This window comes from Dendrobates tinctorius, unplaced genomic scaffold (genome assembly GCF_039654945.1).
Source record: "Dendrobates tinctorius isolate UK_male_01 unplaced genomic scaffold, ASM3965494v1 ptg000070l, whole genome shotgun sequence".
In the NCBI taxonomy this organism is placed as follows: domain Eukaryota; kingdom Metazoa; phylum Chordata; class Amphibia; order Anura; family Dendrobatidae; genus Dendrobates; species Dendrobates tinctorius.
In genome coordinates, this window is record NW_027361738.1 from 80,889,714 (window position 1) to 80,912,089 (window position 22,376).

General features: G+C 43.0%; 1 protein-coding gene across 1 annotated transcript; it reads right to left on the reverse strand.

Annotated features, from left to right (window-relative positions):
- Nucleotides 1-16,144: 16,144 nt before the first annotated feature.
- MTERF1 (mitochondrial transcription termination factor 1) lies at nt 16,145-20,523 on the reverse strand. Its single transcript, XM_073581972.1, has 2 exons — nt 20,234-20,523; nt 16,145-17,409 (listed from the first exon to the last, which is right to left on the reverse strand). The coding sequence occupies exon 2, from the start codon at nt 17,383-17,385 to the stop codon at nt 16,207-16,209; it is 1,179 nt and encodes a 392-aa protein (XP_073438073.1). The 5' UTR covers nt 17,386-17,409; nt 20,234-20,523; the 3' UTR covers nt 16,145-16,206.
- Between the last annotated feature and the right edge of the window lie 1,853 nt (nt 20,524-22,376).

Genomic DNA, 22,376 nt, shown 5'->3' on the forward strand with positions numbered 1-22,376 from the left:
GAAGAGTCATCAGAAGAAAACTTCTCCTGCACCCTCACCATAAAATTTAGCATCAGAGATATGCAAAAGAACAACTAAACAAGCCCAATGCATTTTAGAAACAAGTCCTGTGAATCGTTGAAGTTAAAATAAAACTCTTTGGTCGCAATGATCAAAGGTATGTGCAGAGAAAAAATTGCATAGAATTTCAGGAAAAGAACATCTCTCCAACCATTAAGCATGGGGATGGATCAATCATGCTTTGGAGTTGTGTTGCAGACAATGGCACAGGGAACATTTCACAGGTAGAGGGAAGAATGGAGTCAATGAAATTTCAACAAATTCTTGATGCAAACATAACACCATATGTAAAAAAGCTGAATTTGAAAACAGGATGGCTTCTACAAATGGATAATGATCACACACATCAAAATCCACAATAGACTACCTCAAAAGGCGATATCTAGAGATCTTTCAATGGCTCTCACAGTCCCCCCGATTCGATCATCATTGAAAATCTGTGGCTAGTCCTCGAAATGACCCAGGAATCTCACAGAAATGGAAGAATTTTCCAAGGAAGAATGGATGAAAATCCATCAAACAAGAATTGAAAGACTCTTGGCTGGCTATTAAAAGCGTTTACAAGCTGTGATATTTTAAAAGGGAGTGCTACTAGGTACTAACTATGCAGGGTGCCCAAACTTTTGCATTGGCCTATTTTCCTTATTGTAATTTTTAAAATGTAAAAAATGACAAATATATAATTTTTTGGGCCTAAAATATAGAGAAAATGTGTCATCTTTAACTTTAGCCCTTTTAGAGATCATTCCATCTTCAACTTGCTTAACTGGTCACAATAACAGTAATTTTGACCAGGGGTGCCCAAACTTTTAAATGCCACTGTATCTGCCATGATGTGCACAAAGCAGTGCGCTCTCTTGTCGGCAACAAAGCAGAGCACATTGTCAGTTACTGTCATTGCGCATTCCCAGCATGTGGAGACCTGCGCCACTTCTGCAATTCACAAAATTTGTGAAGATCGTTGCTCCCCTCTACAAGCTGTGTATTCTTCTTACAAGGCGAACTGACAGTGCGCTCTGCTCTGTTTCCAGGCTCATTATTACTGATCTGAGCCGGTGAGTAAGCGCACTGTCTTTGTGCACATTGCCGAGGAATAGCCCAGCCCCTGAAATGAAGGTCACTGCTGACACTTCATTTCATGAAGAGGGTAAAGACTGGGACAGTGAACGCAGCCTCTGTCTCCTGATGAAGGTTTATTTGAGCATCCCAGCATGCACTGGGATTTTCAAATAAAGCGTCATCAAAAAGAAAGTAGGAAAAAAAGAAAAGCAGTCGGATAGTGTAGTTAGGGAAGGATATGGGATGAGTAACAGTATGAAGAATTCAGCGGGGTCTAAAGTCTCTATTAGTGTAAGTAATGTATGCTTCATATGGAAACAGAGTAAATGCCCATGAGTGAGAGCGGTAATGCCATGATGCCATCATTATGGAGTCCTCCCCTTATTGGTACACATACCACTCCTATATGAATGTGGTAGGAAGATGGAATAAGATAAATACCTGAATACTCACTTTGCATTCTCCATTTTGTGCATCAATCTTTTAATCCCTTAAGGTCCAATGACGGACACAGTCCGTCATTGGACTTCTCCCCTGCTTTGATGAGGGCTCCGGCGCTGAGCCCGTATCAAAGCTGGGACATGTCAGCTGTTTTGAACAGCTGACATGTGCCCGCAATAGGCACAGGTGGAATCGCGATCCACCTGCACCTATTAAGCCGCTAAAAGCCGTTGTCAAACGCTGACAACAGCGTTTAACTGGTGCTTCCGGCCGCCGGGCCAGAAATGAGGTCACGCTGACACCCGTCACGTGAGCGGGGGTCAGTGATGCATTGGCATAACAACCAGAGGTCTCTTGGAGACCTCTATGATTGTTGATGCCGCTTTGCTTTGAGTGCCACCCGGTGGTCGGCGCTCATAGCTATGCAGTAATTCTGCTACATATAGGCGATCTGCTCATCGCCTATATGTAGCAGAGCCGATCAAGTATGGCACGCTTCTAGCCACCCATGGTGGTTATTTAAGCATGACAAAATTAAAAAAAGTATTTTAAAAAATATGAAAAAAATGAAAAAATATAAAAGTTCAAATCACCCCCCTTTCTCCCTATTCAAAATAAAACAATAAAAAAAAATTTCACATATTTGGTATCGCCATGTTCAGAATCGCCCGATCTATCAATAAAAAAAGCATTAACCCGATCACAAAACGGCGTAGCGAGAAAAAAAATCCCTCACCCGACCCCAGATCATGAAAAATGGAGACGCTACAGGTCTCGGAAAATGGTGATGGTTTTTTTTGTTTTTTTTAGCAAACTTTGGATTTTTTTTTCACCACTTACATAAAAAAAGAACCTAGACATGCTTGGTGTCTATGAACTCGTAATGACCTGGCGAATCATAATGGTGGGTCAGTTTTAGCATTTAGTGAACCTAGCAAAAAAGCCAAGCAAAAAACAAGTGTGGGATTGCACTTTTTTTGCAATTTCACCGCACTTGGAATTTTTTTCCTGTTTTCGAGTACATGACATGGTAAAATTAATGGTGTTGTTCAAAAGTACAACTCGTCCCGCAAAAAATAAGCCCTCACATGGCCATATTGAGGGAAAAATAAAAAAGTTATGGCTCTGGGAAGAAAGGGAGCGAAAAACAAAAACGCAAAAACGAAAATAACCCCGGTCCTTAAGGGGTTAAATAAAAAAACAATAAAAAAATTAATAATAATACACATACACATTTACCAAAACGGTAGGAAGAGAAATGATGCTATTGAACCTTAATATAACCAGTGTAGACATCTCTGAATTATTAAAGGGAGGATGTGGAAGAATAAACAATTGCAGTTATATCAGATACGTACATCTCACCAGATATTCCTCCTTCTCCTGTTCCTCCTCCTCTTCCTTCTCCTCCTCCTTTGCTTACTCCTCCTCCGCTTACTCCTCCTCTTCCTCCTCCTCTGCTTCCTCCTCCTCTTCTTCCTCCTTCTCCTTTTCCTGCTCTTCCTCCTTCTCCTCCTCTTCCTTCTTCTCCTCCTCCTCTTCCTCCTTCTCCTCCTCCTCTTCCTTCTTCTCCTCCTCCTCTTCCTTCTTCTCCTCCTCCTCCGCTACCTCCTCCTCCTCCGCTTCCTCCTTCTCCTCCGCTTCCTCCTCCTCCTCTGCTTCCTCCTCCGCAAACTTCCTCCTATTAAAGAGTAAGAAGACAATGAGAATTGATGTCATCTGCTCCATAGCTGATAACAGAAGATCATCAAAGGTCACTAGACAGTTTTTATATTCAGATATAGACAGTAGTTATAGAATAGAGACACTGACTTATAACATACTTATGAATATTACTGTAGCCAAAACTGGGACACATAAGCCAGCAATGTCTTCACAAGCCAACATGGCAAACCCTCCAAACAAAACCCAAAACACCAGACTTTGGGTGGAGTTTGCCCCTTTTACACTTTTTGTTGCAAATTATAACTATTCTGTTGGACTTTGTCTTTCCCTGCCCTTTATCTAGGTCATACCAACGTTTTTGAAAAGTGTCATGACTGGCGTAAAAAAAGCCAAAAGGCGCTAAATTTTACTTTGGTCTCTGTTACATAAAAATATACAACTTTTGTGGCCTAGTGTTGGATGAATTACACTTATGAATGAAAATTTGGATACTATAAATCTGCCATGCCTGAACTTGGCCTTAGAGAAGAGTCGGCTGTATTAGTTAGAGGAGGATCGCAACGCAATGCTTGGACTGGCCGGCGGCTTTCCTGACCCGAGCGTGTATTTCTATGCAGCTGTCATGCTCAGGTCAGGAGAGATAAAGGCCGGTCCGAGCATTGCGTTGTGATCTTCGTCCAAGTTATACGACTGTCTGATTCTTCCCTAAGGCTAATGCGCGATGGTAACACAGAGTCATCTGCCATTCTCCTCACTCACAAGGAGCTTCTCTCTATGGGAAGAGAAGTTGCAGAAGATTATGAGAGACATGGAAGATGACTCTATGCCATCAAGTGACCCCAGTCTATCAGAGAAATTATAGATTTAGGAAAAGTCAGAACTTACCTTATTCCTCTCACACACAAATAACTCACTCGCAAACAACAAAATCCTAAAATGATAGGAAAAAAGTATTATAGTAGACATCACATTTTATTCCTGGTCTGATATTTGTGAAGAAATGAAGGGGGAACAGTCGGTTACTGACACCTCAGATCAATAACTAAATAAAAATTCACTGTTAAATAAGAGAATTAAAATCTATAAGGGGGAAAAGATATTCTGAACTTACAGGGTTAATACCTACAGATAAAGAAGAAAGTAACAAAACATAATAAAGGACATACAGTGGGTAGCTGTACCTTGTAACCTTGGCCAGATCTGTGCCTTGCCACAATTCTGTCTCTGAGCTCCTTGGCCAGTTCCTTTGACCTCATGATTCTCATTTGCTCTGACATGCACTGAGCTGTGAGGTCTTATATAGACAGGTGTGCGCCTTTACAAATCAAGTCCTCTCAGTTTAATTATACACAGCTGGACTCCAATGAAGGAGTAGAACCGTCTCAAGGAGGATCGCAAGGAAATGGACAGCATGTGACTTAAATATGAGTGTCTGAGCAAAGGGTCTGAATACTCATGACCATGTGATATTTCAATTCTTTATTAATTTGCAAAAATTTCTAAATTTCTGCTTTTTTTTTTCCAGTCAAGATGCGGTGCAGAGTGTACATTAATGAGAAAAAAAATGAACTTTTTTGAATTTACCAAATGGCTGCAATGAAACAAAAAGTGAAAAATATAATGGGGTCTGAATACTTTTCGTACCCACTGTAGAAAGAAAATTCAAAAATTTCCCCAACACCAGGAAATTTAAATAATGAGCTCAACTCAAATACAATACAATACCACCAAATCTCATGTAAAGGCTATTAAGTAAAACTAGAGATCAAATAGAGTTTTCCAAGCAAAGTACATTTTATTGACACAATGTAACCAGAGCTTACATGCTAATGCAGGCTGCAGCAAGCAAACATAACACAATTTCACCCTAAATAGCTCATTACAACTATCAAATAAATAAGTAAGTAAGTAGATCTCACCTGTATCACAAATAAATAAATAAATATCACCTAAACCTGTTGTAATATCTTTATAACCCAATATAGGTGTTACCTCTAATTATCAAACAGGAAACAGGTGCCAATTTTAAAGTGCCTCAGTGCCACATACTGATGAGCCTCATATACTGTACATGTTGCACAAAGTGCAAAAGTTGCTGTGACAAGACTGAAGAAGCAGCGGCGTAACGCGCGTAGGGGCGGCAGGCTGAGCAGCGTCACTCTAAATTAAATGTAAGTGTTTTAACTCTTTCAGCACTTTATTCTTATTTAAGCACCTTAAAATACTTAGTCTTGGCACAGCAACTTCTGCACTTTGTGCAACATGTATATGAGACTCATCAGTATGTGGCACTGAGGCACTTTAAAATTGGCACCTTTTTCCTGTTTGTTAATTAGAGGTAACACCTATATTGGGTTATAAAGATATTACAACAGGTTTAGGTGATATTTATTTAATCATATATTTGTGATACAGGTGAGATCTACTTACTTATTTATTTGATTGTTGTAATGAGCTATTTAGGGTGAAATTGTGTTATTTTTGCTTGCTGCAGCCTGCATTAGCATGTATGCTCTGGTTACATTGTGTCAATAAAATGTACTTTGCTTGGAAAACTACTTGATCTCTAGTTTGCTTAATAGCCTTTACATGATATTTGGTGGTATTCCACTGTAGAAAGAGGCTAATACAAAATTGACTTAGGCTAGTTTCACACTAGCGTTTTGAGGCGCAGCGCACGCTCGCCGTGAAGCTCTGCCCCAGCCGCGCCTCCTCCGGTCAGCTCTGCCTATGGGCGCATAACGCTGCATGCGACCTGTGTACCCTATCTTTGCATTGGTTATGCAGGCCGTGCGCAGGTATGCTTTTGCCGGCGCATGCGTCCTTTTGACGGTGCACCGACCTGCGCCAAACGCATCGTTTTGCATTTTGGTACGGCCGGCGCACCGTCAAAAGGACGCATGCGCCGGGAAAAGCATACCTGCACATGGTCTGCGTACCCAATGCTAAGGAGAGGGTACGCAGGACGCATGAAGCGTCATGCCCCATAGGCGGAGCTGACCGGAGGAGGTGCAGCAGGGGGCGGAGCTTCACGGCGAGCGTGCGCTGCGCCTCAAAACGCTACTGTGAAACTAGCTTTACACTTCACTGTCAACTGCAGCCCTCTAGTGAGTGTCCCCTTGGCAGTTACTGTGATGTCACCGTGTGATGTCATCACTTGTCATGGATTACTAATCACCAGTAACAACAGAAACTGTCGGAAGTGACAAACACATGCAACCAACAAGAGAAAGAAGTGTGTATAATGGACGCGATCAACCCCATGATCATAACCACAATATAACAAAAATATATAAACAAATGAATACATTTTATTAACACAAAAAATTCCACACAAAGAGTGACATTGATAGGAATAAAAACAATTAAAAAAGGCCAGGAAAAATGTGGCCGCAACACTCCAAGAAAGGTTCTAAAATAAGAACCTAATGCTCCACTCCTCCACGATGCTAAGGCAAAGGGTGTGTATAGGAATAAATATACAGTACTCCATACAGCAAAGATGCAAAAATAATTCACAAGACAAAAATTCAATAGATAAAGATGTCAAATATAATAAAGATTTGTATCATGACAAGGCATTATGTGCAAAATCAGCAAGTAATGTGCAGGTCTCTGCAAGTTGGAAAAAAAAAATCCAGTTTACATGAAATTGTCCTTTAAGTGACTTGTACCGGATTAGATAACGGTTTTCTTCCAAAAAACCCCGCGCCGCACCTGACAACAGGATATGTGTGGTGTTGTAACTTAGCGCCATATAAGTGAATAGAGCTGAGCTGTAATACCGGACACAGCCGACAGACAGGTGTGGCGCTGTTTTTAGTAGAAAGGAGACAATATATTTAAAATCTTGTACAACCCTCTTGGGTTCCTTCCCTTATACCAAAACTTTACACAAGAGATACCAATTTAAAATATTTACATATCAAGGAAATGACTTCTTCAGAGAGGAAGGGGATAGGAGCTCTAGTGCCACCCATTGGAGGTAGAAATCCTAAAAGTCAAGATCGACCCTTTATCGGGCCTCGTCACATGACTTAGGATAGTAAACAAAACCAGAAACTTTATTTGCAGACAAGTGTTTGAAGCTTTTTGCTTCTCATCAGTGAAAAGATACATGCAATAGTTGGCACTAGAGCTCCTGTCCTCTTCCTGGACAAACTACTTGCATATTTAAATTCCTAGGGAAGCACTTTATGGCCTATAAGTCTCCCTACACCAACTTGGCAATCTCTTCAAGGAGAAACTTTACCCCTTACCATCTAAATATTACATAACTGTGATTAAAATGGTAACAGATAAAGATTTATGGCAGTTACTATATATTCTTAATTAAACCTAATTTATGCATTGCTCTGTATTGTACCCACGTATGGATGGTGGATACAAAGACAGAAGGCCAGTTGCATAAATTACACATTTTGCTCATCAGCTAAATCAAAGTTCAAATATATTAGAGAATGAGGGAAATGAGGAGGGGAAGTCACAGACACAAGGGATAGGATAGCACATAAATCAGGAGATAATAAAAGCATACTCACACTCCACTAACTGTAACCCTCAGAGGAGAGTTCCGCTCGGCAGTTCCTTTTATATCACTGTCACAACATTCCGTGACCTCATAATCAACAATCACAGACAATGCCCTATACATGGAATGGGCTTCTAACCTCTTATGGACACAACTGGATTTAGACCATTTTGCTTTATTTATATTTTTATCATTGCATTGCATTCTTTTTCTATAATTTAATTATTAATTTAATATAATTTAATTTTGTGACTTTTTTTTCTTATTTGGCATTAAGTAAGGAGTGAAATTATCCTCAGAAACGCATTTAGCGAATACTATATCCATGTAAATTTATCCAGCCGTTAAACTGCAAGTTACAACATCTCCGAGTGTTCCATTATCTATTTGTAAGCATTCTGTGTGCACTGTGGAGCCACGAGCTACAGCATGTTCAGGTGCATCACATAAAATGTTTATAAAAATAGGTAAAAAATAAAACATAAAAACTCTAAATCACCACTTTTCCTCCAATAATAATTCAAAAATTAAAACAAACAAAAAAATTAATAAATATATTTGGTATGGTAGACAGATTAAAGGTGAACTGCCAGCTCAAGGAACATCAGTGTCAGATCGCACCATGTGTCATTGTATGAGCCAAAGTGGACTTCATGGGAGACGACCAAGGAGGACACCATTGTTGAAAAAAAAAAAACATAAAAAAGGCCAGACTGGAATTTGCCAAACTACATGTTGACAAGCCACAAAGCTTCTGGGAGAATGTTCTATGGACAAATAAGACAAAAATAGAACTTTTTGGCGGGGCACATCAGCTCTATGTTCACAGATGGAAAAATACAGCATATGAAAAGAACACTGTCCCTACTGTGAAACATGGAGGAGGCTCTGTTATGTTCTGGGGCTGCTTTGCTGCATCTGGCACAGGGTGTCTAGAATATGGGATGGGTACAATGAAATCTCAAGACTGTCAAGGGATTCTAGAGAGAAATGTGCTGCCAAGTGTCAGAAAGCTTGGTCTCAGTCGCAGGTCATGTGTCTTGCAGGATAATGACTCAAAACACACAGCTAAAAACACCCAAGAATGGCTAAGGCCTGTTTCACACTTCCGTTTTTTCAAATCCGTCAAAATCCGTTGGTTTCCGTAAAAAAACGGATCCGCCATTTTTTTGCAGGATCCGTTTTTTTTGTCCCATAGACTTCCATTAGTGGTTACCGCGGATCCGTCAAAAAAACGGATCCGTTTTTTTAAAAACGGATCCGTTTGCATCAGTTTCCGTCAAAAAAACGGAAACGGATCCGTTTGGCGGACACAAAAACGGAAGTGTGAAACAGGCCTTAGAGGAAGACATTGGACTGTTCTGAAGAGGCCTTCTTTGAGCCCTGACCTAAATCCTATTGAGCATCTTTGGAAAGAGCTGAAACATGTAATCTGTAAAAGGCAACCTTCAAGCACGAGGCAACTGGAGCAGTTTGCTCTTGAGTGACCAAAATACCTGTCGAGAGGTGCAGAAGTCTCATTGACAGTTTCGGGAATCGTTTGATTGCAGTGATTGCCTCAAAAGGTTGTGCAACAAAATATTAAGTTAAGGGAACCATCATTTCTGTCCAGGCCTATTTCATGAGGTTTTTTTTTTTTAAATTCTGTGGAAGCATGGCTGAAAAGCAATATCTGACTTTCATTTGTTCATTATCATAGATTTTTTATTTATTATTACTTTTGTCAGATTTATGTTATTTCTGTCACCATTGTGGGTTTTTCTGTCTTTAAACGAGGGGCACCAACAATTTTGACCACGTGTGTATGTGTACTTTTATGTTTTGTTTTTTTTTCATAAAAATCTTTTATTTATGGGTACAATATACAGGTGCATCTAACTAAATTAGAATATTATCAAAAAGTGAATTTATTTCAGTTCTTCAATACAAAAAGTGACTCTCCTATATTCTATAGTCATTACACACAGAGTGATCTATTTCACGTGTTTATTTCTGTTAATGTTGATGATTATGGCTTACAGCCAATGACAACCCAAAAGTCATTATCTCGGTAAATTAGAATACTTTATAACACTGGCTTGAAAAAATTATTTTAACCCCTTAATGACCAGTTATTTTTGGTTTTGCATTTTCATTATTTGCTCTGCTTCTTCCTAAAGCCATAGCTTTTTTTATTTTTCTATCAATATGGCCGTGTGAGGGCTTGTTTTTTTGCAGAACGAGTTGGACTTTTGAACAACACCATTAGTTTTAACATATTATGTCCTGGAAAATGGGAAAAAAAATTCCAAGTGCGGAAAAATGGCAAAAAAAAAGTACAATCCCACGCTTGTTTTTTGCTTGGCTTTTTTGCTAGGTTCACTAAATGCTAAAACTGCCCTGCAATTATGATTCGCCAGGTCATTACGAGTTCACAGACACCAAACATGTCTAGGTTCATTTTTATCTAAGTGGTGAAAATAAATTCCAAACTTTGTTAACCCCTTACTGACTGCTGTCAGGATAGTACGTCTCTGGTCAGTATCCCCCGCTTTGAGGTGGGCTCCGGCGGTGAGCCCACCTCAAAGCCGTGACATGTCAGCTGTTTTAACATGTGCCCGCAATAGGCGCCAGCGGAATCGCTGACCCCCGTCACGTGATCGGGAGTCAGCGATGCGTTGCCATAACAACCTGAAGTTTCCTCGACACCTCTATGGTTGTTGTTGATGGCAGATTGCTATGAGCGCCACCCTGTGATCGGCGTTCATAGCAATGCTGTAATTCTTCCACATAGAGGCGATCTGATCAACACCTCTATGTAGCAGAGCCGATCGTGCTATGGGAGCTATTGAAGCATGCCAAAAGTAAAAAAAAAAAAATGTTTAGAAATATAAAAAAAAGTTTAAAAAACAAACATTTAAATCACACCCCTTTCGCCCCGATCAAGATAAAACAATAAAAGAAATTCAAACCTACACATATTTGGTATTGCTGCGTTCAGAATCTATCAATAAAAAAAAGGATTAACCTGATCGCTAAACGGAGTAGCGAGAGAAAAAAATCAAAAACACCAGAATTACGTTTTTTTGGTCGCCACGACATTGCATCCAAATGCAATAAAGGGTGATCAAAAGAACGTATCTGCACAAAAGTGGTATCATTAAAAACATCTGCTTGGCAGGCAAAAAAGCCCGCACTCAACCAGAGATCCATAGTGTCCCATTTTTCGTGATCTCGGGTTGGGGGAGGGCTTTTTTTTTTGGGCGCGCAGAGCTGACGTTTTTAATGATACCATTTTGGTGCAGATACAATCTTTTGATCGCCCGTTATTGCATTTTAATGCAACAAAAAAAGGGTAATTCTGGCGTTTTGACTTTTTATCTCGCTACGTCGTTAAGCAATCAGGTTAATCCTTTTTTTTTTCATTGATAGATCGGGCGATTCTAAACGCGACAATACCAAATATGTGTATATTTGATTATTTTTTATTGTTTTACTTTGAATGGGGCAAAAAGGGTGTGATTTGAACGTTTATATTTTTTTTCTAGATTTTTAAATTTTTTTATTTTAATTCATTTTTGGCACGTTTCAAAAGTCTCCATGGGAGACTACAAGCTGCCATAACCTGATCGGCTCTGCTACATACAGGTGATGATCAGATCACCTGTATGTAGAAAAATTACTCACTAGCTATGAGCGTCGACCACTGGGTGGCGGTCACAGCAAGCCGACAGTGACAACCATAGAGGTCTCCATACCAAACCATCGGTGAACCGTGATGGGCCGATTTCCAGCGCGATTGACAGACGTGCATGTTAAAAACAGGTTAATAGCAGCGGGTGGATCGCGATTCCACCCGTCGCTGTTCAAAACCGTTGACATGTGCCGTAAAAGATGTGGTCTTACCGCCGGAGCCCACATCAAAGGGAGGGTGTCTGACATTGGATTATATTTACGTCTGATGCCGGAAAGGGGTTAAAATCCGAAATGTTGGCCTACTGAATTGTATCCATGCAAAGAGAAAAGGTCGCACTCATCGAGAAGGAAGTTTCACTGATTTATTGACATATTATGAACATGTCAAGTCGGGGGAGTGACATAAGGAGTGCAAGAAAGGCTGACAACGGCCGTTTCGCGCTGCTCGAGCGCTTCAACGGGTCCCGTTGAAGCGCTCGAGCAGCGCGAAACGACCGTTGTCAGCCTTTCTTGCACTCCTTATGTCACTCCCCCGACTTGACATGTTCATAATATGTCAATAAATCAGTGAAACTTCCTTCTCGATGAGTGCGACCTTTTCTCTTTGCATGGATTCCCAGGATTGACTGTTTCCAGGTCTGGCACCCGAGATTCCCAGCTGCTGGGCTTCTGTATGCCGCACATCATTTGAAGTCACACGGTAACAGCGGTGCCGTCCGCTTTTTATCTTGAGTTTTGTGATTTACTACTGAATTGTATGTTCAGTAAATGCGCTCAATACTTGGTCGGGGCTTCTTTGGCATCAATGCTGCGTGGCATGGAGGCGATCAGCCTGTGACACTGCTGAGGGGTTATGGAAGCCCAGCTTGCTTTGATGGCAGCCTTCAGCTCGTCTGCATTGTGGGGTCTGGTGTCTCTCATCTTCCTCTTAACAATACTCCATAGATTCTCTATGGGGTTAAGGTCAGGCAAGTTTGCTGGGCAATCAAGCACAGTGATACTGTTGTTTGTAAACCAGGTATTGGTACTTTTGGCAGTGTGGACAGGGGCCAGGTCCTGCTGGAGAAAGACATTCCCATCTCTATAAAGCTTGTCGGCAGAAGGAAGCATGAAGAGCTCTAAAATTTCCTGGTAGACGGCTGCGCTGACTTTGGTCTTGATAAGACACAGTGGACCTACACCAGATGACATGGCTCCCCAAACCATCATTGATTGTGGAAACTTCACACTAGACCTCCAGCAGCTTGGATTGTGGCCTCTCCACTCTTGCCGAGAGAGAATTTTTTCTGTCCCCCAGAAATGATTTCAGGGTTAAATTTCCGGCTGACTTCATTCAGTGCATGCGCACTATAAAATGCAGATCCTGCAGCCAAAAAAAACGTTGCATGGTCCGTCCAGGCATGTCGGCGGACGCAAAAAATTGACGGATCCGCAAAAAAACGGATCCGACGGATGGCCATCCGTCAAGATCCGCCGGTAATGCAAATCAATGGGGAAAAAAACGGATCCGCCAAAAACAATGGCGGATCCGTTTTTTTTGCAAAACAGCGGATTTTGACTGATGGTCAAAAACGGAAGTGTGAAACATGCCTTAGAAAACACCAGTGATTGTCTTACTGCTGTCTCTAACATCATGTCTTCACTATATCTGAAACTGAACCTGTCAAAAACTGAACTCCTTTTGTTTCCTCCCGCTACTAATGTACCTATACCCGACATTGCCATTTCTGTGTGTGGTTCCACCATTACTCCCCAGCAACATGCCCGCTGCCTTGGGGTCATACTTGATTCCGAGCTTTCATTCACCCCTCACATCCGATCACTGGCTCGCTCTTGTTATCTGCACCTCAAAAACATTTCTAGAATTCGACCTTCTCTTACTTTCGACTCTGCAAAAACTCTTACTGTTTCTCTTATTCATTCTCGTCTGGACTATTGTAACTCTCTTCTCATCGGTCTCCTTCTTACCAAACTCTCCCCTCTCCAAACTGTCCTGAATGCTGCAGCCAGGATCATATTCCTCGTCAATCGTTATACTGATGCCTCTACCTTGTGCCAGTCATTACACTGGTTACCCATCCACTCTCTCCATGGCTCAGCACCACCCTAGATCTCCTCCCTCGTCTCACCCAACCATCCTACCCGCGCCCTCCGTTCTGCTAATGACCTGAGGTTAACATCCTCAATAATCAGAACCTCCCACTCCCGTCTCCAAGACGTCTCACATGCTGCACCAATTTTATGAACTGCACTACCCAGGATAATTTGATTAATCCCCAATCACCACAGGTTTAAGCGTGCCCTAAAAACGCATTTCTTCAGAATGGCCTATCGCCTCAACACAGTAATCTAACTATCCCTGTGTTGCCCATGCAAAATTCTTCCCATTACCAGGTTCCTCGTATCATGTTCTCACATGCTTTATGTATTTAATGGGGATCTGTCACCCCATTTTAGCCCTATCAGCTGTGGCTACCGCCATCAGCATTGTGTAATGCTGTAGATAAGCCCTGATGAAATCTGAAAGATAACAAAAAAGAGTTAGATTATACTCACCCAGGCGTTGTCCAATGGGTGTCGCCGTCCCGTCCGGCGCCTCCCATCTTCATACGATGATGTCCCCCTCCTTGCTTCTCCCTCGGCTCCTGCGCAGGTGTACTTTATCTGCCCTGCTGTGGGCAGAGCAGAGTACTGCAGTGCGCAGGACCTCTCCCGGTGCCTGCGCACTGCAGTACTCTGCCCTCAACAGGGCAGATAAAGTACGCCTGCGCAGGAGCCAAGGGAGAAGCAAGGAGGACGACATCATCATATGAAGATGGGAGGCGCCGGACCGCGACACCCTCCGCACCCCGGTGAGTATAATCCAACGTGTTTTTCTTATCTTTCAGGTTTCATCAGCGACTTATCTACAGCATTGCAGAATGCTGTAGATAAGCCCCTGATGGAGGTGGCCCCAGCTTATGGGGCAAAAATGAAGTGACAGATTCCCTTTAATAACCCTCTGTCTGTACTGTTACATATTCAGGCTGTTAACCAGTTCATGCAGCATTACATTGAACACCCGATTTATTACATTATGGCTGGTCCGTACAATTAAAGAAATTGTTACCATCCACCTTTCATGTCTCCCTTATTCCCTCCATACATTGTAAGCTTGAGAGCAGGGCCCTCACTCCTCCTGGTATCTGTTGATTTATGTGAATATTGCTATGCTGTAATGTCTTATTGTCTGTACACGTCCCCTCTAAAATGTAAAGTGCTGCGGAATATGTTGACGCTATAGAAATTATTATAACACATTGGACCACTGACAACAGTCCAGTTCTTCTTATCCTTGGCCCAAGTAAGACGCTTCTGGCGTTATCTATTGGTCATGAGTGGCTGACACAAGGAATGTGACACGTGTAGCCCATGTCCAGGATACAGTATGTCTGTGTGTGGTGTGAAGCAATGACTCCAGCAGCAGTCCACTCCTTGTGAATCTCCCCCCAATGTTTTAATGGCCTTTTCTTAATCCTTTCCAGGCTGTGGTTATCCCGGTTGCTTGTGCACCTTTTTCTACCACATTTTTTCCTTCCACTCAACTTTCCATTAATCTGCTTGGATACAGCACTCTGTGAACAGCCAGCTTCTTTAGCAATGACCTTTTGTGGCTTCCCCTCCTTGTGGAGTGTGTCAGTGACTGCGTTCTGGACATCTGTCAGGTCAGCAGTCTTCCCCATGATTGTGGAGCTACTGAAACAGACTAAGGGACCTTTATAAACGCTTAGGAACACTTTACAGGTGTTTTTTGTTAATTATTCTAATTTACTGAGATAATGACTTTTGGGTTGTCATTGGCTAAACACTTGAAATAGATCACTCTGTTTGTAATGACTGAGTTCCACTTATTGTATTGAAGAATTTAAATAAATTAACTTTTTGATGATATTCTAATTTTGTGAGAAGCACTTGTACATTACTGATCCTAAGTTACATCCTGTATTATACCCCAGAGCTGCACTCACTATTCTGCTGGTGCAGTCACTGTGTACATACATTACTGATCCTGAGATACATCCTGTATTATACCCCATAGCTGCACTCACAATTCTGCTGGTGCAGTCACTGTGTACATACATTACTGATCATGAGTTACATCCTGTATCATACCCCAGAGCTGCACTCACTATTCTGCTGGTGCAGTCACTGTGTACATACATTACATTACTGATCCTGAGTTACATCCTGAATTATACTCCAGAGCTGCACTCACTATTCTGATGGTGCAGTCACTGTGTACATACATTACATTACTGATCCGGAGTTACATCCTGCATTATACTCCAGAGCTGCACTCACTATTCTGCTGGTGCAGTCACTGTGTACATACATTACATTACTGATCCGGAGTTACATCCTGTATTATACTCCAGAGCTGCACTCACTATTCTGCTGGTGCAGTCACTGTGTACATACATTACATTACTGATCCGGAGTTACATCCTGCATTATACTCCAGAGCTGCACTCACTATTCTGCTGGTGCAGTCACTGTGTACATACATTACATTACTGATCCTGAGTTACATCCTGTATTATACTCCAGAGCTGCACTCACTATTCTGCTGGTGCAGTCACTGTGTACATACATTACTGATCCTGAGTTACATCCTGTATTATACTCCAGAGCTGCACTCTCTATTCTGCTGGAGGAGTAATTGTACTCAAAATATGACAAGTGCAAATATTTAATTCATGATATTAAAATAAAGCATATAAAGTGAATCCCCATCATTATTCCCCGACACCCTCCTCCAGGACCCCCGAGCTGCAAAGTCTCTCCAACTTGGAGTTAAACTTTGCCTGCCCAAGCTGGAGAACACCGAGGCCGGAGGACCGGAAGTCGTAACCAGAGTCTTTCAGTTGCTTAATTCTAGATTTTAGGTTGTTAATATGAAAAGCCAGAATATTCGGGTTGTTGAGAATTTCCTTCACGTCAACCCCACACTGCATTAGGAGCTTGATCTTGTTGGCAAAAATGGTGGGCGTCACGAGCAGTAATTTGGGACATGTGAAGATATAGAGGGATATCTCCACCTCCGTACACCCCAAGGACAGCAGTATCGCCTGCGCGTTTCTATAGTTATTCTCAAAGTATGTGTAGCTGAGGCTGACGATGGGCGCGCCGTCACCCTGGATCCAGAGCAGCAGTGCGCGATCATCCAGTTTCATCAGGGACTTTATCTTCTCGATATTGTTTTGGATGCGATTTGTACTTTTGGTTAAAATATAGATATTTCTAGAAATCAATTCCCGGACAAACTCCCGCGGATCTTTCCCACCTAACATAGTGCAAAGTCGTAGTAAATACTCCACATTCTGCTTGTTGAGGTCAACGCTGTTTGCAAAAGTTCTTGGCGACTTTACCATCAGCTGACTCAGGACTTTGGGTGGCAATCCGAGGGACTGGAGGTAGCGGATATTTTTGGCTAAGTTCCCGGTATTAGATGTTCGAAAGAAAGACTCCGGAGAACGCTGCGCCACACTCAGGATGGTTGCATCGGATTCCAAAACCCTTTTCCAAACGTTCCACATCTTCTCTAAGACGTCTAAATCACGGGTGATCGCCTGTGGGTACCTGGAGATGATGCTCGCCACCATCTTGGCATCTGCACCTTTTTCGGTAAGGAAATGTTTGAGATTTTGCTCGTGTGTACTGGTCTTCTTGAGGAGAACGGCGTGGCGCTTTCTGACCCGTGTCAAGTCCACCCCCATTTTCTCCAGACTAGTCACCAGATCTAGGTTTTCAATCGGTACTTTTGCTTCATCGTGTAAAAGTTGCTGTGAGCAGAACCTCGCCCGTGGTATGTCGGGAACGCGGAGGATGCAGCTCGCCACTGCTTTAACTTTCCTTGTGCTTCTCAAACAAGTCACAAAATTCCCAGTTATACGCGTTAACATTTTCATGGCCATGATCGGGGGAGATGGTGCTTCCGCCTAAAACAGTTAAAAAAAAGGAATAAGTGAAAAATAATAAAATATAGAAAATATTAATTTTAAAAAATGCCAATGACAAACAATAGAAACTTGTAATGGATATGAGTAAATGGACCATTAGGGCACAGACACCACCATCTTGGATTACTACTTAACCCTTTCACGCACATGGGGGGTAACTATGTCCTGCGCTGGGGTGTCCAGGTGTGGAGGCGGCTCAGGAGCTGAGCCCACTAAACAAGTGATAGATGCTGCAACATTACATAACCAATATCGCTAACAGCAGCGACCCAGTGCCAATTGCTATTAACCATTTAAATTCTGCTGTGAATCTCCGACATTGGCATTTAAAGGACGACATTGCCGATACGTGGGGGATGCATCGTATTGACCACCCCTCAGCTGTATCCTGAGTTTCACAGCAGACCAAGATTTTTGCTATATAGTGCAATAATGCGGTACTGCAGTAAATAGTATAAGCAACCAGATCAAGTTCAAGTCCACTAAAGGAACTAAAATAAAAAAAATTGTTATCTCTCTAAATGACCCCTCATTATTATATTTTATTTTTTAAAAAATAATATATATATTGAAATTCTGCTTTTATTGTAACTCCTGTAGGGTAAAGACCTGCAAATAAGATTCTCCATGTCAGTGTGATTGTGGTGATACCAAACATGTATAGCTTTTCTCTTGTCTGTTTGTTTTTACAAAAAGATCTTCATTTTTTTTTTTGCCCCAAATAATAAAATAATAATTTATACTGTACATGTTTGGTATCACCGTAATCATACTGACATGGAGAAGCATGTTTGCAGCTCACTTTTACCATACAAGGAATATAATAAAAACAAAATCGGGGAGGGAGGAGCGGAATTGTATTTTTTCCCACACACCATTTCACCTCACATGGAAAGATTGTGTTTTTTCAGTTCATGTTCACGTGAATAGTGTCAAATACAACTTATACTGTGGAAAAAAACAAAACACAGAACTAAGGGGGTCAAAAGGACCACCTTATTCTTGTATTATAAAAACCTGTCCTGAAGGGGTGAAATGGGTTGTCTGGGACAAAAGACTTAAAAAATAAACCTTACTCTCAGACAACCTATTTTACCCCTTCAGGACTGGTCAATTTTCATTAGACAAGAATAAGACAGTCCTTTGACCACAGATGTAAAAAAACAAAATAAAAAAACAAAACTGTTTTTTCCAAGAGCCTTAACATTTTTTTAATGTTTTTTTTTTGTTGTTTTTTCCTCCATTTTTTTCCAAGAGCCATAACTTTTTTTTTTTATTATTATTTCCCCTCCCGTAGCTGTTTGGGGGTTTGTTTTCTTGCAGGACAAAATTGTAGAAAACACCATTCACTTTACCATAAAAAGTGCTGAATAACATCTCAAGCGGGAAGCACAATATACGGTACCCAGACCATGAATTGGCACAAAAAAATATAACAATACAAAGCAATGACCCGGTAATGTGATAATGTGGACTAAGCCACTAAACATATCAAGACAATACAGTAATCCTATAGTACCCTTTTCACTGACGCTGGGATTATCTATTCTCTGCGCATGCGCGGGTTCGCTCTGACATTGTCCACCTCTGAATATGTCATTGGGCATGCGCGTAGCCACTGTGACGTCGCCCGCTCCTGAACCTGCTCTTAGGCATGCATGGAGCGGTGGTGACGTCACCTGCCCGTATGTCGGGACTTGCATCTTATTCGGCTTCCGGTCCGAACCCTTGAATCCAGGCCAAGGTAAACATTACCGTGTCATTGCTTTGTATTGTTAACTTTTTTGTGCCAATTCATGGTCTGGGTATATTGTGACTATACAGGACGTGCTATGGTACTAGTCATCCTTGAGTGGTTTAGGGAGTCAGTATCATGTTTTTAATCGTGTTTGTAATTTTTTTTTTTACATGTTCTGATAGCAGTGAGCACAATGTATATGCACTGGTCTTTTTCTGTTTTGTACGCACGTGTGTGCGCGCGCGTGTATACATATATGTGCGTATGTATGTGTGTGTGTGTGAGGGTTTGGGGCCGCTGGTGTGTGTGTATATATATATATGTGCATGTGTGTGTGGGGGGGGTTTTGGGCCGCTGGTGTGTGTGTGTGTGTGTGTGGGGGGGGTGGTTTGGGGGCGCGCGCGTGTGTGTGTGTGGGGGGGTTTGGGGCCGCTGGTGTGTGTGTGCGCGTGTGTGTGGGGGAGGGGGTTTGGGGCCGCTGGGGTGTGTGCGTGTGTGTGTGTGTGGGGGGGGGGGGTTTGGGGCCGCTGGTGTGTGTGCGTGTGTGTGTGTGTGGGGGGGGGGGGTTTGGGGCCGCTGGTGTGTGTGCGTGTGTGTGTGTGTGTGGGGGGGGGGTTTGGGGCCGCTGGTGTGTGTGTGTGTGTGTGGGGGGGGGTTTGGGGCCGCTGGTGTGTGTGCGTGTGTGTGTGGGGGGTTTGGGGCCGCTGGGGTGTGTGCGTGTGTGTGGGGGGGGGGTTGGGGCCGCTGGTGTGTGTGCGTGTGTGTGTGTGGGGGGGGTTTGGGGCCGCTGGGGTGTGTGTGTGTGTGTGTGTGGGGGGGGGGGGGGCGCGCTGGTGTGTGTGTTCAAGCAAATCTCACGTTTAAGGCACATATAGGGGCTAAAAAATAATAACTAAAAAAATAAGTAAAAATTAATAAATTCAGGATTTTATATGATTTTCTGAAATTCTTCATTTTTAACTACTTTAACTTAATTTTATATATTATAGCATCGTCGTGAGTCAACATCCAGGAAAACCAAAAAGTCCAACACAAGCCCCAACATCACTGACAGCAGACTCTTACCTCACAGGGACAGCAGGGGAGACGTCCTCATTTCACCTGGAAGATCCCTCTAATTCCTACTAATAGGAAACACAATTCATAGACGGTTCCTCAGACAGCAATGATGACGGTCAGCACAAGGACGGGACACTGAGCGACCGCGCCATGCGAACAAGCCGCGAGCGCCCGCTGACGGCGCTGAGCCCCATGTGACATGTGTGCGCAGCTTCCTGCTACTATGTTAGGCTCTTTCTGAGTGGACGCTTGTGAGTAGCTCGGCAGACTTCTGCCGTGTGATTGGTCAGTTAGTCATGCGCTGTGATTGGCCATGAAGTAAAGGACTTTTTATGATGATGTCATCATTGTGTGGCCTGGTCACGTGTGTGGGAGGAGTCGGGCTGCGCTGCAGGCTGAGGCTGTGCAGGTGGAGGAGGCGGTCCCTCCCTGTGTAGTCAGTATTGTGCTGCTGAGTAGGAGAGACTGCTCTCACTGTGCGTCCCCATGGATCAATGCTATGGGGTCGCTGCGGCAGCTGGTGGCCTGCTGAGGGCGCACGTGGCTGCCATGTTGGTGCTCCAGTGACTGCAGCCACAAGCTTCATGGGTGATTTTAACTACTGCATTAGATAGAAAAAGTGTTCAGACGTCATGTCCCCTAAGCAGGGGCGGACATACCGCCTGTGCAGCAAGTGCGGCTGCAGCGGGGCCCAGAGGCTCGGGGGGGCTCCTGCAGGGCGGCTAATAATGAGGGCAATCTGGCCTGTTTATCCAGCCCGAGGCTCCAGGGGGCCCCCTGGCCAGACTGCTCTCATGTGCTGCAGGTAGAGAGAGAACCCTGCAGCTCCGCTGCCTAAAAGAGAAAATGGCAGCGGTGCTGCAGTGATCCGTCCTTCCTGTCTCACACAGCAGTCAGCAGCTGTGCCTGTGAGAGGAAGCTGCCGGCGACGGTGATTCTGTGGCTATGGGAGAGCGTGCGGAGAGAGGTGCTGTGTGTGCGTGCATAGCGCTGTGGGGCAACGTGCAGAGAGGTGAATGGTGCTGTGTGTGTATGTGGAAGAGAGGGCATATATGAGAAGGCAATGATGGGGGTGATGGAGAGGGCAATGGTGGGGGAGAAAGCAATGATAGAGGTGGTGGAAAGGGCAATAGTGGGGGAGGAAATGATGGCGATGGTAGAATGGGAAATGGTGGTGGTCGAAATGGCAATAATGGGGTTATGGAATGGGCAAATATGGGGTGGGGGAAAAGGCAACCGTGGTGGTGGAATGGGCAATGATGGGGTGGTGGGGGAGAAAGCAATGATGGAGGTGGTGGAAAGGACTATGATGGGGTGGTGGGGAAAAGGCAATGGTCGTGGAAAGGACAATGATGGTCGTGGTGGAAAGGGCAATAATGGGGGTACTGGGGCAGGAAAAAATGATGGAGGTGGTAGGGGAAAAGGCAATGATGTAGTGCAAAGGACTGATGGTGGAAAGGGCAATGATGGGGGTGATAGGGGAGGAAGAAATGATGGAGGTGGTGGAATGGGCAATGATGGGGTGGTGCGGAGAAAGCAAGGATTGAGGTGTTGGAAAGGGCAATAATTGGGGTGCTGTGGGAGAAAATGATCGGGTGGCGATGAAAATAATGATGCGGGGGGGAGGAGGACAATGAGGGGTGTGGGGGATTGAGAAAAGAGGAAGAGGGATATATAATGGATTTAGGAACAGGAGGAGGTGGAGGAAACATCGCTTATTATGTTTAACAGTCCCTTAGTATATAGTGTACTCACTTATTATACGTAGCACAACCCCTTAGTGTATAGTGTATTCACTTATTATGTATAGCACAGGCCCTTAGTATATAGTATAGTCACTTTTTATGTATACTACAGTCCCTTAGTATATAGTGTACTCACTTATGTATAACACCATCCTTAGTTACAATTTTCTCTTATCATGTATAACACCGTCCCTTATTACATACCATCCTCTCTAGTTATATATGCTGCCGTCCCTTATTATATAGCTTCCTCTGCAGTTACTTTCAGTGCTGTCTCTTACATAGACACAAATGGGTTTGAATGGCTACTAAACATAACATCCTCACCTGTGACAAATGCCAGAAAAATTGTTCGGGATGCAAAGAAAAACCCATAAGTAATATCAGCTGAAATACTGGACTCT

Excerpts from the sequence above, each read along its gene's own strand:
- MTERF1 (XM_073581972.1), bottom strand. The coding sequence starts at position 17,385 with ATGGCCATGAAAATGTTAACGCGTATAACTGGGAATTTTGTGACTTGT.